Genomic DNA, 14,129 nt, shown 5'->3' with positions numbered 1-14,129 from the left:
CTGCCCCATAGAGGGGTTATGGAGCTGCCCCATAGCAGATTGTGGGGCTGCCCCATAGAGGGGTTATGGAGCTGCCCCATAGCAGGTTATGGGGCTGCCCCATTGCAGGATTATGGGGCTGCCCCATAGCAGGTTGTGGGGCTGCCCCATAGCAGATTGTGGAGCTGCCCCATAGCAGGTTGTGGGGCTGCCCCATAGAGGGGTTATGGAGCTGCCCCATAGCAGGCTGTGGGGCTGCCCCATAGCGGGGCTCACACGGCCTCCTGCGCCTGCCGGAACTCGAAGACGCTGCCGCGCTCGGCGAAGCTCTGTGGGGTCGGGGGGCTCGGGGGGTCGGGGGCGCTCGGGGGGTTTTGGGGGCTCGGGGAGTTCTGGGGGGCCCAGAGGTCCTGGGGGTCCGGGGGCTCCTGGGGGGCGACCCCGGGCCCCTCCTCGGGGGGGCCGAAACCGCCCCCACCAGGGGTCATCAGCAGGAAAATGTCCTGGGGGGAGAGAGGGGAGGGGTCAGGGATTGGGGTTTGGGGTCAGGGATTGGGGTTTGGGGGGCTTGGGGTCAGGATTTGGGGTCAGGGGGGATTTGGGGTCAGGGATTGGGGTTTGGGGTCAGGGATTGGGGTTTGGGGGGATTTGGGGTCAGGATTTGGGGTCAGGGATTGGGGTTTGGGGGGGTTTGGGGTCAGGATTTGGGGTCAGGGGGGTTTGGGGTCAGGGGTTGGGGTCAGGGGGGTTTGGGGTCAGGGGGGAATTTGGGGTCAGGGATTGGGGTCTGGGGATTTGGGGTCCAGGGGGATTTGCGGTCGGGGTTTGGGGTCAGGGGTTGGGGTCAGAATTCGGGGTCCGGGGGGGTTTCAGGTCAGGGATTGGGGTTTGGGGGGGTTTGGGGTCGGGGTTTGGGGTCTGGGGGTTTTGGGTCAGGGGGATTTTGGGGTTCAGGGGGGGTTTTGGGGGGGGGTTTTGGGTGTTTTTGGGGTTTTTGGGGTCATTTTGGGGTTTTTGGGGTGGTTTTGGGGGGTTTTTGGGGTGTTTTTGGGGTTATTTTGGGGGGTTTTTGGGGTTATTTTGGGGTTATTTTGGGGTTTTGGGGGTGTTTTTTTGGGGTTTTTGGGGTGTTTTTGGGGTTTGGGGGCTCACCCCAGGCTCCACCAGCACCGAACTCTTCCCTCCCAGGTTCAGGACTCGCCCGTCCCGGCGCAGCAGCAAATTCAGCCCCGGAGCCCCCGGGAGACCCCCTGGGGGGAGGGGAGGGGGCGTCAGGGGGGGCTCAGACCCCCGGGGGGGGGAGGGGAGACCCCCTGGGGGGAGGGGAGGGGGCGTCAGGGGGGGCTCAGACCCCCGGGGGGGGGAGGGGAGACCCCCGGGGGGGGAGGGGGAGGGGTCTGAGGGGGGAGGGGCTCCTTTGGGCGGGGTCTGGGGGTCACTTTTGGGGGGGGCATTGAGAAATCGGGGGGGGGGTCCCGGGGATTTGGGGAGGGGTCTCTGGGTCTCGGGAGTTGTGAGGGGTTTGGGGGGGATTTTGGGGGGATTTTGGGGAGGTTTGGAGGTGATTTTGGGGGATTTGGGGGGGGATTTTGGGGGATTTTGGGGATGTTTTGGGGCTGATTTCGGGGGTCTCAGGGGTGATTTTGGGGTGATTTTGGGGGAGTCTCGGGGGTCTCACCGGCCATGCTGTAGGGTCGGGTGACTCAGGGTTTGAGGGGGGGTCTCAGGTGGGATTTTGGGGTAATTTTGGGGGTCTCAGGGGTGATTTTGGGGGTCTCAGGGGTGATTTTGGGGTGATTTTGGGGGTCTCAGGGGTGTTTTTGGGGTGATTTGGGGGGTTTTTGGGGGTCTCACCCGCCATGCCGTAGGGTCGGGTGACTCAGGGTTTGAGGGGGGGTCTCAGGGGTGTTTTTGGGGGTTTTTGGGGGTCTCAGGGGTGATTTTGGGGTGATTTGGGGTGGTTTTGGGGGTCTCAGGGGTGTTTTTGGGGTGATTTTGGGGTGATTTTGGGGGTCTCAGGGGTGATTTGGGGGTCTCAGGGGTGATTTTGGGGGGGTCTCGGGGGTCTCAGGGGTGATTTCGGGGGTCTCAGGGGTGATTTCGGGGGTCTCAGGGGTGATTCCGGGGGTCTCAGGGGTGTTTTTGGGGTGATTTGGGGGGGTTTTTGGGGGTCTCACCGGCCATGCCGTAGGGTCGGGTGACGCGGCGCTCGCTCAGCACCGACAGCTCCGTCGCCCTCCGGAATTGGAGCTCCCGGATCACCCCATCCCCCCCCCGGAACCGCCCCGCGCCCCCCGAGCCCCCCCGCAGCTGGAAACGCCTCAGCACCACCGGGTACCTGGGGAGGGGGGAAACGGGGGCTCAGGGACCCCAAAATCACCCTGAGACCCCCAAAAACACCCCCAAAACCCCCAAAAACACCCCGAGACCCCCAAAAACACCCCCAAAACCCCCAAAAACACCCCGAGACCCCCAAAAACACCCTGAGACCCCCAAAATCACCCTGAAAACACCCTGAGACCCCCAAAATCACCCCAAAACCCCCAAAAACACCCCCAAATCACCCTGAGACCCCCAAAATCACCCCCAAAACCCCCAAAAACACCCCGAGACCCCCAAAAACACCCCCAAAACACCCAAAAACACCCCTAAATCACCCCAAAATCACCCTGAGACCCCCCAAAATCCCCCCCAGCACCACCGGGTACCTGGGGAGGGGGATGGGGGGGGGTCAGGACCCCCAAAATTCCCTCCGAGACCCCCAAACCTCCCCCAGAAACCTCCAAAATCTCCCAGAAACCCCCAAACTTCTGCCCCAGACCCCCCCAGGACACCCCCAGACCCCACCAGGACCCCCAGACCCCCCCAGACCCCCCCAGGACCCCCACAGGACCCCCCAGACCCCCCCAGGACCCCCCAGGACCCCCCCAGGACCCCCTCAGGACCCCCCAGACCCCCCCAGGACCCCCCCAGACCCCCCCAGACCCCCCCAGGACCCCCCAGGACCCCCCCAGGACCACCTCAGGACCCCCCAGGACCCCCCCAGACCCGCCCGGGACCCCCCCAGGACCCCCCCAGGACCCCCCCAGACCCCCCCAGGACCCCCCAGGACCCCCCCAGACCCACCGCGTCTCCAGGATCTCGGGGTCGGTGATGTGGGTGTGAGACCCCAGGACCCCCCAGGACCCCCACCGGACCCCCCCAGGACCCCCCAGACCCCCCCAGGACCCCCCAGGAACCCCCAGGACCCCCCAGACCCCCCCAGACCCCCCCAGACCCCCAGACCCCCCCAGACGCCCCCAGACCCACCGTGTCTCCAGGATCTCGGGGTCGGTGATGCGGGTGTTGGTCATGTGCGTGTGGACCCCGCTGCGCCCCCCCCAGTGGGGTCCGGCCCCCGCGCCCCCCGCCACCGTCTCGTAGTACCCCCCCCGCTCGGAGCCGAACGTCACGTTGTTCATGCAGCCCTGGGGACACCCGAGGGACACGGAATCACCCCAAAAACACCCCAAAAACACCCCAGAGTGACACAAAAATCACCCCAAAAACACCCCAAAAACACCCCAAAAACACCCCAAAAACACCCCAAAATCACCCCGAAATCACCCCAAAAACACCCCAAAAGTGACCCCAAAATCACCCCAAAAGTGACACAAAATCACCCCAAAAACACCCCAAAAACACCCCAAAAACACCCCAAAATCACCCCAAAAACACCCCAAAATCACCCCGAAATCACCCCAAAAACACCCCAAAAGTGACCCCAAAATCACCCCAAAAGTGACACAAAATCACCCCAAAACCACCCCAAAATCACCCCAAAAACACCCCAAAAACACCCCAAAATCACCCCAAAAACACCCCAAAGACACCCCAAAATCACCCCAAAATCACCCCAAAATCACCCCAAAGTGACACAAAATCACCCCAAAATCACCCCAAAATCACCCCAAAAACACCCCAAAATCACCCCAAAACCACCCCAAAATCACTGCAAAATCACCCCAAAAGTGACACAAAATCACCCCAAAAACACCCCAAAAACACCCCAAAAGTGACACAAAGTCATCACAAAATGACACAAAATCACCCCAAAGTGACCCCAGAGTGACACAAAATCACCCCAACAGTGACCCCAAAGTGACCCCAGAATGACCCCAAAGTGACCCCAAAGTGACCCCAAAGTGACCCTGAGCCGAATGTCACGTTGTTCATGCAGCCCTGGGGACACCCAAGGGACACGGAATCACCCCAAAATCACCCCAAAATCACCCCAAAAACACCCCAAAAGTGACACAAAATCACCCCAAAATCACCCCAAAAACACCCCAAAATCACCCCAAAAGTGACACAAAATCACCCCAAAATCACCCCAAAATCACCCCAAAACCACCCCAAAATCACCCCAAAGTGACCCCAAAGTGACCCAAAGTGACCCCAAGTGACCCCAAAATCACCCCAAAAACATCCCAAAAACACCCCAAAAGTGACCCCAAAGTGACACAAAAACCACCCCAAAGTGACCCTAAAGTGACCCCAAAGTGACCCCAAAGTGACCCCAAAGTGACCCCGAAGTGACCCCGAACCCCAAACTCTGCTGCTGAGGCAGCGCTGGGGAGGGGGCGGGGCCACACCTGGGACCCCCCGGACCCCCCCTCACCTGTCCCTGTCCCCTCACCTGTCCCTGTCCCCTCTCACCTGTCCCCTCACCTGTCCCCTCACCTGTCCCCTCACCTGTCCCTGTCCCCTCACCTGGGACCCCCCGGACCCCCCCTCACCTGTCCCTGTCCCCTCACCTGTCCCTGTCCCCTCACCTGTCCCCTCACCTGTCCCCTCACCTGTCCCCCTCACCTGTCCCTGTCCCCACACCTGTCCCTGTCCCCTCTCACCTGTCCCCTCTCACCTGTCCCCTCTCACCTGTCCCTGTCCCACCTGTCTCACCTGCCCGTGTCTCACCTGTCCCTGTCCCCTCTCACCTGTCCCTGTCCCCTCTGTCCTTGTCTCACCTGTCCCTGTCTCACCTGTCCGTGTCCCTGTCCCCTCACCTGTCCCTGTCTCACCTGTCCCTGTCTCACCTGTCCCCTCTCACCTGTCCGTGTCCCTGTCCCTTAACCTGTCCCTGTCCCTGTCTCACCTGTCCCTGTCTCACCTGTCTCTGTCCCTGTCTCACCTGTCCCTGTCTCACCTGTCCCTGTCCCTGTCTCACCTGTCGCTGTCCCTGTCTCACCTGTCCCTGTCCCTGTCCCACCTGTCCCTGTCTCACCTGTCCCTGTCTCACCTGTCTCTGTCCCTGTCCCACCTGTCCCTGTCCCACCTGTCCCTGTCTCACCTGTCCCTGTCCCACCTGTCCCTGTCCCTGTCTCACCTGTCCCTGTCTCACCTGTCCCTGTCTCACCTGTCCCCTCTCACCTGTCCCTGTCCCTGTCCCACCTGTCCCTGTCCCACCTGTCCCTGTCCCACCTGTCGCTGTCCCGTCTCACCTGGGAGGCGGCGCAGACGCCGAACGCGCGCAGCACCACGTCCACCACGCGCTGTGACGTCAGCACGTTCCCGCCCACCACGGCGGCGTCGGGGGAGGGGTCCAGGATGGAACCGGGCGGGATCCGCACCTGGACCGGGGCCAGGCAGCCCTGGGGAGAGACACACCTGAGACACCTGGGGACAGCTGGGGACACACCTGGGGACACACCTGAGACACCTGGGGACACCTGGGGACAGCTGGGGACACACCTGGGGACACCTGGGGACACACCTGGGACAGCTGGGGACACCTGGGGACAGCTGGGGACACACCTGAGACACCTGGGGACAGCTGGGGACACACCTGGGGACACACCTGAGACACCTGGGGACACCTGGGGACACCTGGGGACACCTGGGGACACACCTGAGACACCTGGGGACACACCTGAGACACCTGGGGACAGCTGGGACAGCTGGGGACACCTGGGGACACACCTGAGACACCTGGGGACACACCTGGGACAGCTGGGGACAGCTGGGGACATCTGGGGACACCTGGGGACACCTGGGGACAGCTGGGGACAGCTGGGGACAGCTGGGGACACACCTGAGACACCTGGGGACACACCTGGGGACACCTGGGGACACACCTGAGACACCTGGGGACAGCTGGGGACACACCTGAGACACCTGGGGACAGCTGGGGACACACCTGGGGACACCTGGGGACAGCTGGGGACACACCTGGGGACACCTGGGGACAGCTGGGGACAGCTGGGGACAGCTGGGGACACACCTGAGACACCTGGGGACACACCTGGGGACACCTGGGGACACACCTGAGACACCTGGGGACACACCTGGGACAGCTGGGGACACACCTGGGGACACCTGGGGACACACCTGGGGACAGCTGGGGACACACCTGAGACACCTGGGGACACCTGGGACAGCTGGGGACACCTGGGACAGCTGGGGACACACCTGGGGACACACCTGGGCACACCTGGGGATACACCTGGGGACACCTGGGGACACCTGGGGACACCTGGGGACACACCTGGGACAGCTGGGGACACACCTGGGCACACCTGGGGACACCTGGGACAGCTGGGGACACACCTGAGACACCTGGGGACACACCTGGGGACACCTGGGGACACCTGGGGACATCTGGGGACACCTGGGGACACACCTGAGACACCTGGGGACATCTGGGGACACCTGGGGACACACCTGGACACCCCAAGGCACCCAGGGAGGGGACATGGGAGGGGTTTTTGGGGTGAATTTGGGGTGAATTTGGGATTTGGGGGTTCGGGATTTTTTGGGGTGTTTTTGGGGTGTTTTGGGGTGTTTTTGGGGTCTCACCTGGTTGAGGGGGATGTCGTGGCCGGCTGTAGGTCAGGGCTGGCAGGGTGATGGCTCGGGGGTGTTTTTGGGGTGATTTGGGGTGTTTTTGGGGTGTTTTGGGGTGTTTTTGGGTGTGTTTTTGGGGTGATTTGGGGTGTTTTTGGGGTGTTTTTGGGGTGTTTTTGGGATCTGGGGGGTTTTTGGGGTCCGGGATTTTTTGGGGTGTGTTTTTTGGGGTGTTTTCAGGTGTTTTTGGGGTCTCACCTGGTTGAGGGGGATGTCGTGGCCGGCTGTAGATCGGGGCTGGCAGGGTGATGGCTCAGGGGTGTTTTTGGGGTGTTTTGGGGTGTTTTTGGGGTGTATTTGGGGTATATTTGGGGTTTTGAGGGTTTTTGGGGTCCGGGATTTTTTGGGGTGTTTTTTGGGGTGTTTTGGGGTGTTTTTGGGGTGTTTTTGGGGTGTATTTGGGATTTGGGGGGTTTTTGGGGTCCGGGATTTTTTGGGGTGTTTTTTTGGGGTGTTTTTTGGGGTGTTTTCAGGTGTTTTTGGGGTGTTTTCAGGTGTTTCTGGGGTCTCACCTGGTTGAGGGGGATGTCGTGGCCGGCTGTAGGTCAGGGCTGGCAGGGTGATGGCTCGGGGGTGTTTTTGGGGTGATTTGGGGTGTTTTTGGGGTGTTTTGGGGTGTTTTTGGGTGTGTTTTTGGGGTGATTTGGGGTGTTTTTGGGGTGTTTTTGGGGTGTTTTTGGGGTGTTTTTGGGGTTTTGGGGTTTTTTAGGATTCGGGATTTTTTGGGTGTGTGTTTTGGGGTGTTTTCAGGTGTTTTTGGGGTCTCACCTGGTTGAGGGGGATGTCGTGGCCCACCAGGCAGCGCAGGCAGTAGATCAGGGCTGACAGGGTGATGGCTCGGGGGGCGTTGCAGTTCCCCAGAACTTGGGGGCCCGTCCCCCCAAAATCGAACACGGCGCTGCCCTGGGGGGTGGGGAGGGGTCAGAGCACCCCAAAAACCCGAGGTGACCCCAAAAACACCCCAAAAACCCGAGGTGACCCCAAAACCTCCCCAAAACACCCCAGAAACCCGAGATGACCCCAAAACCTCCCAAAAACACCCCAGAAACCCAAAGTGACCCCAAAAACCCCCAAAAACCCCAAAGTGACCCCAAAAACCCCCCAAAAACCCGAGGTGACCCCAAAAACACCCCAAAACCCCCAAAATGACCCCAAAACCCCCCAGAACCACAAGGTGACCCCAAAACCAACCCCTAAAATTTGGGGTGACCCCAAAATCTCCCCAAAAACCCGAGGTGACCCCAAAAACCCCACCAGGAAATCGGGGTGACCCCAAAACCAACCCCAAAAACCCAAAGTGACCCCAAAACCCCCCAAAAACCCGAGGTGACCCCAAAAACACCCCAAAAACCCGAGGTGACCCCAGAACCTCCCAAAAACCCCAAAGTGACCCCAAAAACCCCCCAAAACCACCCCAAAAACCCGAGGTGACCCCAAAAACACCCCAAAAACCCGAGGTGACCCCAAAACCTCCCAAAAACCCGAGGTGACCCCAAAAACCCCCCCAAAACACCCCAAAAACCCAAAGTGACCCCAAAAACACCCCCAGAACCACAAGGTGACCCCAAAACCAACCCCTAAAATTTGGGGTGACCCCAAAAACATCCCAAAAACCCAAAGTGACCCCAGAACCCCCCAAAAACCGGAGGTGACCCCAAAACCTCCCAAAAACCCGAGGTGACCCCAAAACCCCACCAGGAAATCGGGGTGACCCCATAAACACCCCAAAACCCCAAAGTGACCCCAAAAACACCCCCAGAACCACGAGGTGACCCCAGAACCAACCCCTAAAATTTGGGGTGACCCCAAAATCTCCCCAAAAACCCGAGGTGACCCCAAAAACCCCACCAGGAAATCGGGGTGACCCCAAAAACATCCCAAAAACCCAAAGTGACCCCAAAACCCCCCAAAAACCCGAGGTGACCCCAAAACCTCCCAAAAACCCGAGGTGACCCCAAAAACACCCCAAAAACCCGAGGTGACCCCAAAACCCCACCAGGAAATCGGGGTGACCCCATAAACACCCCAAAACCCCCAAAGTGACCCCAAAAACCCCCCAGAACCACGAGGTGACCCCAGAACCAACCCCTAAAATTTGGGGTGACCCCAAAACCCCTGAAAAACTGGAAGTGACCCCAAAACCAACCCCAAAAACCCGAGGTGACCCCAAAAACCCCTTCCCAAACCCAGGGTGTCCCCAGGTGTCCCCAGGTGTGTCCAGGTGTCCCCAGGTGTGTCCCAGGTGTCCCCAGGTGTGTCCCCAGGTGTCCCCAGGTGTCCCAGGTGTCCCCAGGTGTCCCCAGGTGTCCCCAGGTGTCCCCAGGTGTGTCCCAGCTGTCCCCAGGTGTCCCAGGTGTCCCCAGGTGTCCCAGGTGTCCCCAGCTGTCCCCAGGTGTGTCCCAGGTGTGCCCAGGTGTGTCCCCAGGTGTCCCAGGTGTCCCCAGGTGTCCCAGGTGTGTCCCCAGGTGTGTCCCCAGCTGTCCCCAGGTGTCTCAGGTGTGTCCCCAGGTGTGTCCCCAGGTGTGTCCAGGTGTCCCAGGTGTCCCCAGGTGTCCCAGGTGTGTCCCCAGGTGTCCCAGGTGTCCCCAGGTGTCCCAGGTGTCCCCAGGTGTCCCCAGGTGTCCCAGGTGTCCCCAGGTGTGTCCCCAGCTGTCCCCAGGTGTGTCCCCAGGTGTCCCCAGGTGTGTCCCCAGCTGTCCCCAGGTGTCCCCAGCTGTCCCCCGGTGTCCCCAGGTGTGTCCCAGGTGTCCCCAGGTGTCCCCAGGTGTCCCAGGTGTCCCCAGGTGTGTCCCCAGGTGTCCCCAGGTGTCCCAGGTGTGTCCCTCACCTGTTTGGGGTCCAGCTCCACCCTCAGCCTGATCGGGGTCCCATCGTCCATCGCGTCCTCGGCCGCCAGCGACGTCCCCCAGCGTCCGGCCACCGCCCGCAGGGTGTCCCTGACCGCCAGCTCCGCGTTGGCCTGGGGTCAAAGGTCACCCAGGGGTCACCCAGGGGTCAGGGGTCACTCAGGGGTCACCTAGGGGTCACTCAGGGACTACACAGGTACTTTTGGGTTATTTTGGGGTTTCTCAGGGGGGTTTTGGGGTATTTTGGGTTATTTGGGGGTGTTTTTGGGATATTTTAGGATGTTTTTGGGTTATTTTGGGGTGTTTTTGGGGTTTTTTGGGTTATTTTGGGGTGTTTTTGGGGTTTTTCGGGGTCCCCTACCTGCACGTAACCCATGTATGCCTGCACCGTCTCCAGCCCGTGCTCCCGGATCAGCTCCGGGGACACAGGGGGGGTTGGGGTGGTTTGGGGGTGTTTTTGGGTGTTTTTAGGGTGTTTTTGGGTTATTTTGGGGGTGGTTTTGGGTTATTTTGGGGTGTTTTTGTGTTATTTTAGGGTGTTTTGGGGGTTTTTTGGGGTCCCCTACCTGCACGTAACCCATGTATGCCTGCACCGTCTCCAGCCCGTGCTCCCGGATCAGCTCCGGGGACACAGGGGGGTTCTCAGGGGGTTTTTGGGGTGTTTTTAGGGTGTTTTTGGGGTTTCTCAGGGGGTTTTTGGGTTATTTTGGGGTGTTTTTGGGGTTTCTCAGGGTGTTTTTGGGTATTTTTGGGGTGTTTTTGGGGTTTTTTGGGGTCCCGTACCTGCACATAACCCATGTATGCCTGCACCGTCTCCAGCCCGTGCTCCCGGATCAGCTCCAGGGACACAGGGGGTTCTCAGGGGGTTTCGGGGGTGTTTTTGGGGTTTCTCAGGGTGTTTTTGGGTTATTTTAGGGTGTTTTGGGGGTTTTTCGGGGTCCCCTACCTGCACGTAACCCATGTATTCCTGCACCGTCTCCAGCCCGTGCTCCCGGATCAGCTCCGGGGACACAGGGGGGGTTGGGGTGGTTTGGGGGTGTTTTTGGGGTTTCTCAGGGGGTTTTTGGGTTATTTTAGGGTGTTTTTGTGTTATTTTGGGGTGTTTTTGGGGTTTTTTGGGGTCCCCTACCTGCACGTAACCCATGTATGCCTGCACGGTCTCCAGCCCGTGCTCCCGGATCAGCTCCGGGGACACAGGGGGGTTCTCAGGGGGTTTTTGGGGTGTTTTTGGGTTATTTTGGGGTGTTTTTGGGGTTTTTGGGGGTGTTTTTAGGGTGTTTTTGGGTTATTTTGGGGTGTTTTTGGGGTTTTTTGGGGTGTTTTTGGGGTTTTTTGGGGTCCCGTACCTGCACGTAACCCATGTAGGCCTGCACCGTCTCCAGCCCGTGCTCCCGGATCAGCTCCGGGGACACAGGGGGGTTCTCAGGGGGTTATTTTGGGGTGTTTTTAGGGTGTTTTTGGGGTGTTTTTGGGTTATTTTGGGGTGTTTTTGGGTTGGTTTTGGGGTGTTTTTGGGGTTTTTTGGGGTCCCCTACCTGCACGTAACCCATGTATGCCTGCACAGTCTCCAGCCCGTGCTCCCGGATCAGCTCCGGGGACACAGGGGGGTTCTCAGGGGGTTCTCAGGGTGTTTTTGGGGTGTTTTTGGGGTTTCTCAGGGGGTTTTTGGGTGTTTTTGGGGTATTTTTGGGTTATTTTAGGGTGTTTTTGGGGTTTTTTGGGGTCCCCTACCTGCACGTAACCCATGTAGGCCTGCACCGTCTCCAGCCCGTGCTCCCAGATCAGCTCCGGGGACACAGGGGGGTTCTCAGGGTGTTATTTTGGGGTGTTTTTAGGGTGTTTTTGGGGTTTCTCAGGGTGTTTTTGGGTTATTTTGGGGTGTTTTTGGGGTTTTTTGGGGTCCCGTACCTGCACGTAACCCATGTATGCCTGCACCGTCTCCAGCCCGTGCTCCCGGATCAGCTCCCGGACCAGCCCGATCCCTTTCTGGTTGGCGGCCACCTGGGCCCGCAGGTCGGCCAGGTTGTCCCGCAGGTTCCGGGTCCCCGAGCAGCCGGGCTGGGAGCCGGGGGCCAGCAGGGCCTCGCTGACCGCTGGGCAAGGGACAGACAGGCTCCAAATGGCCCCAAATGGCCCCAAATGGCCCCAAATGGCACCAAATGTGTCCCCAAATGGCCCCAAATGGCCCCAAAACTGCCCCAAATGGCCCCATTGTGTCCCCAAATGGCCCCAAAACTGCCCCTGATGTCCCCATTGTGCCCCCAAATGGCCCCAAAACGGCCCCAGATGGCACCAAATGTCCCCAAATGTGTCCCCAGATGGCCCCAAAACTGCCCCAAATGGCCCCAAATGTCCCCAAATGGCACCAAATGGCCCCAAAACTGCCCCAAATGGCCCCAAATGTCCCCATTGTGCCCCCAAATGACCCCAAAACTGTCCCAAATGTCCCCAAAACTGCCCCAAATGGCACCAAATGTCCCCAAATGTGTCCCCAGATGGCCCCAAAACTGCCCCAAATGGCCCCAAATGTCCCCAAATGGCACCAAATGGCCCCAAAACTGCCCCAAATGGCCCCAAAACTGCCCCAAATGGCCCCAAATGTCCCCAGATGTGTCCCCAAAACTGCCCCAGATGTCCCCAAATGTCCCCAAATGGGTCCTGATGGTCCCCGAGCAGCCGGGCTGGGAGCCGGGGGCCAGCAGGGCCTCGCTGACCGCTGGGCAAGGCACAGACAGGGTCCAAATGGCCCCAAATGGCCCCAAATGGCACCAAATGTGTCCCCAAATGTCCCCAAATGGCCCCAAAACTGCCCCTGATGGCCCCAAAACTGCCCCTGATGGCCCCAAAACTGTCCCAAATGGCCCCAAATGTGTCCCCAAATGGCCCCAAAACTGTCCCAAATGGCCCCAAAACTGCCCCAGATGGCCCCAAATGTCCCCAAATGGCCCCAAATGGCCCCAAAACTGCCCCAAATGGCACCAAATGTCTCCAAATGTCCCCATTGTGCCCCCAAATGGCCCCAAAACTGCCCCAGATGGCCCCAAATGTCCCCAAATGGCCCCAAAACTGCCCCAGATGGCACCAAAACTGCCCCTGATGGCCCCAAAACTGTCCCAAATGGCCCCAAATGGCACCAAATGGCCCCAAATGTCCCCAAATGTCCCCAAATGGCCCCAAAACTGCCCCTGATGGCCCCAAAACTGTCCCAAATGTCCCCAAATGTGTCCCCAAATGGCCCCAAAACTGCCCCAGATGGCCCCAAATGTCCCCAAATGGCCCCAAATGGCACCAAAGCTGCCCCAAATGGCACCAAATGGTTTCAAATGTCCCCATTGTGTCCCCAAATGTCCCCAAATGTCCCCAAATGGGTCCTGATGGTCCCCGAGCAGCCAGGCTGGGAGCCGGGGGCCAGCAGGGCCGCGCTTGCCGCTGGGCAAGGACAAAGAGAGGGGTCCTGATGTCCCCAGATGTCCCCAAATGTCCCCAAATGTCCTCGTTCTGTCCCCAAGGTGTCCCCAGGTGTCCCCAGGTGTCCCCAGGTGTCCCCAGGTGTGCCCAGGTGTCCCCAGGTGTGTCTGGGTGTGTCCCCAGGTGTGCCCAGATGTCCCCAGGTGTGCCCAGGTGTCCCCAGGTGTGCCCAGGTGTGTCTGGGTGTGTCTGGGTGTGTCCCCAGGTGTGCCCAGGTGTGTCTGGGTGTGTCCAGGTGTGTCCCCAGGTGTGCCCAGGTGTGTCTGGGTGTGTCTGGGTGTGTCCCCAGGTGTCCCCAGGTGTCCCCAGGTGTCCCACCCTGCTCCTGGAAGCGTCCCCCGGTGACCAGTTTGAAGGACACGAAGGTGGCCCCCTCCTGGCTCAGGCTCTGCTGTCCCCAGGTGTGTCCCCAGGTGTGTCTGGGTGTGTCCCCAGGTGTCCCCAGATGTCCCCAGGTGTGTCCAGGTGTGTCCCCATGCCCCAGGTGTGTCCCCAGGTGTCCCCAGGTGTCCCCAGGTGTGTCTGGGTGTGTCTGGGTGTGTCCCCAGGTGTCCCCAGGTGTGCCCAGGTGTCCCCAGGTGTGTCTGGGTGTGTCCAGGTGTGTCCCCAGGTGTCCCCAGCTGTCCCCAGGTGTCCCCAGGTGTGTCCCCAGGTGTCCCACCCTGCTCCTGGAAGCGTCCCCCGGTGACCAGTTTGAAGGACACGAAGGTGGCCCCCTCCTGGCTCAGGCTCTGCGAGTTCGGGGGCATCGAGCCGGGGCTGGAGCCCCCAACGTCGGCGTGGTGACCCCGGCTGGCCACGAAGAACACGGGGCCAGAGACACCTGGCCAGAACACCTGGGACAGGTGACACAGGTGAGACAGAACACCTGGGACAGGTGAGACAGGTGAGACAGGTGAGAGACACCTGGCCAGAACACCTGGGACAGGTGAGACAGACAGGTGAGACAGACAG

General features: G+C 60.2%; 1 protein-coding gene across 1 annotated transcript in view; it reads right to left on the bottom strand.

Moving 5' to 3' along the window:
• Positions 1 to 251: 251 nt before the first annotated feature.
• Positions 252 to 14,129, bottom strand: part of OPLAH (5-oxoprolinase, ATP-hydrolysing) — a 46,063-nt gene continuing 32,185 nt past the window's right edge. Inside the window, exons 18-26 of the mRNA XM_086865434.1 lie at positions 13,837 to 14,011; positions 11,616 to 11,800; positions 9,689 to 9,820; positions 7,630 to 7,764; positions 5,460 to 5,609; positions 3,289 to 3,446; positions 2,157 to 2,317; positions 1,132 to 1,229; positions 252 to 482 (exon numbers count right to left, since the gene is read on the bottom strand). Of these exons, the coding sequence (XP_086721560.1) occupies positions 252 to 482; positions 1,132 to 1,229; positions 2,157 to 2,317; positions 3,289 to 3,446; positions 5,460 to 5,609; positions 7,630 to 7,764; positions 9,689 to 9,820; positions 11,616 to 11,800; positions 13,837 to 14,011 (1,425 nt within the window). The remainder of the gene's footprint in view (positions 483 to 1,131; positions 1,230 to 2,156; positions 2,318 to 3,288; positions 3,447 to 5,459; positions 5,610 to 7,629; positions 7,765 to 9,688; positions 9,821 to 11,615; positions 11,801 to 13,836; positions 14,012 to 14,129) is intronic.

The sequence above is a fragment of the Cyanistes caeruleus genome, chromosome 1 (assembly GCF_971803275.1).
Source record: "Cyanistes caeruleus chromosome 1, bCyaCae1.hap1.1, whole genome shotgun sequence".
In the NCBI taxonomy this organism is placed as follows: Eukaryota; Metazoa; Chordata; class Aves; order Passeriformes; family Paridae; genus Cyanistes; species Cyanistes caeruleus.
This window is presented reverse-complemented; position numbering and strand designations above follow the sequence as displayed.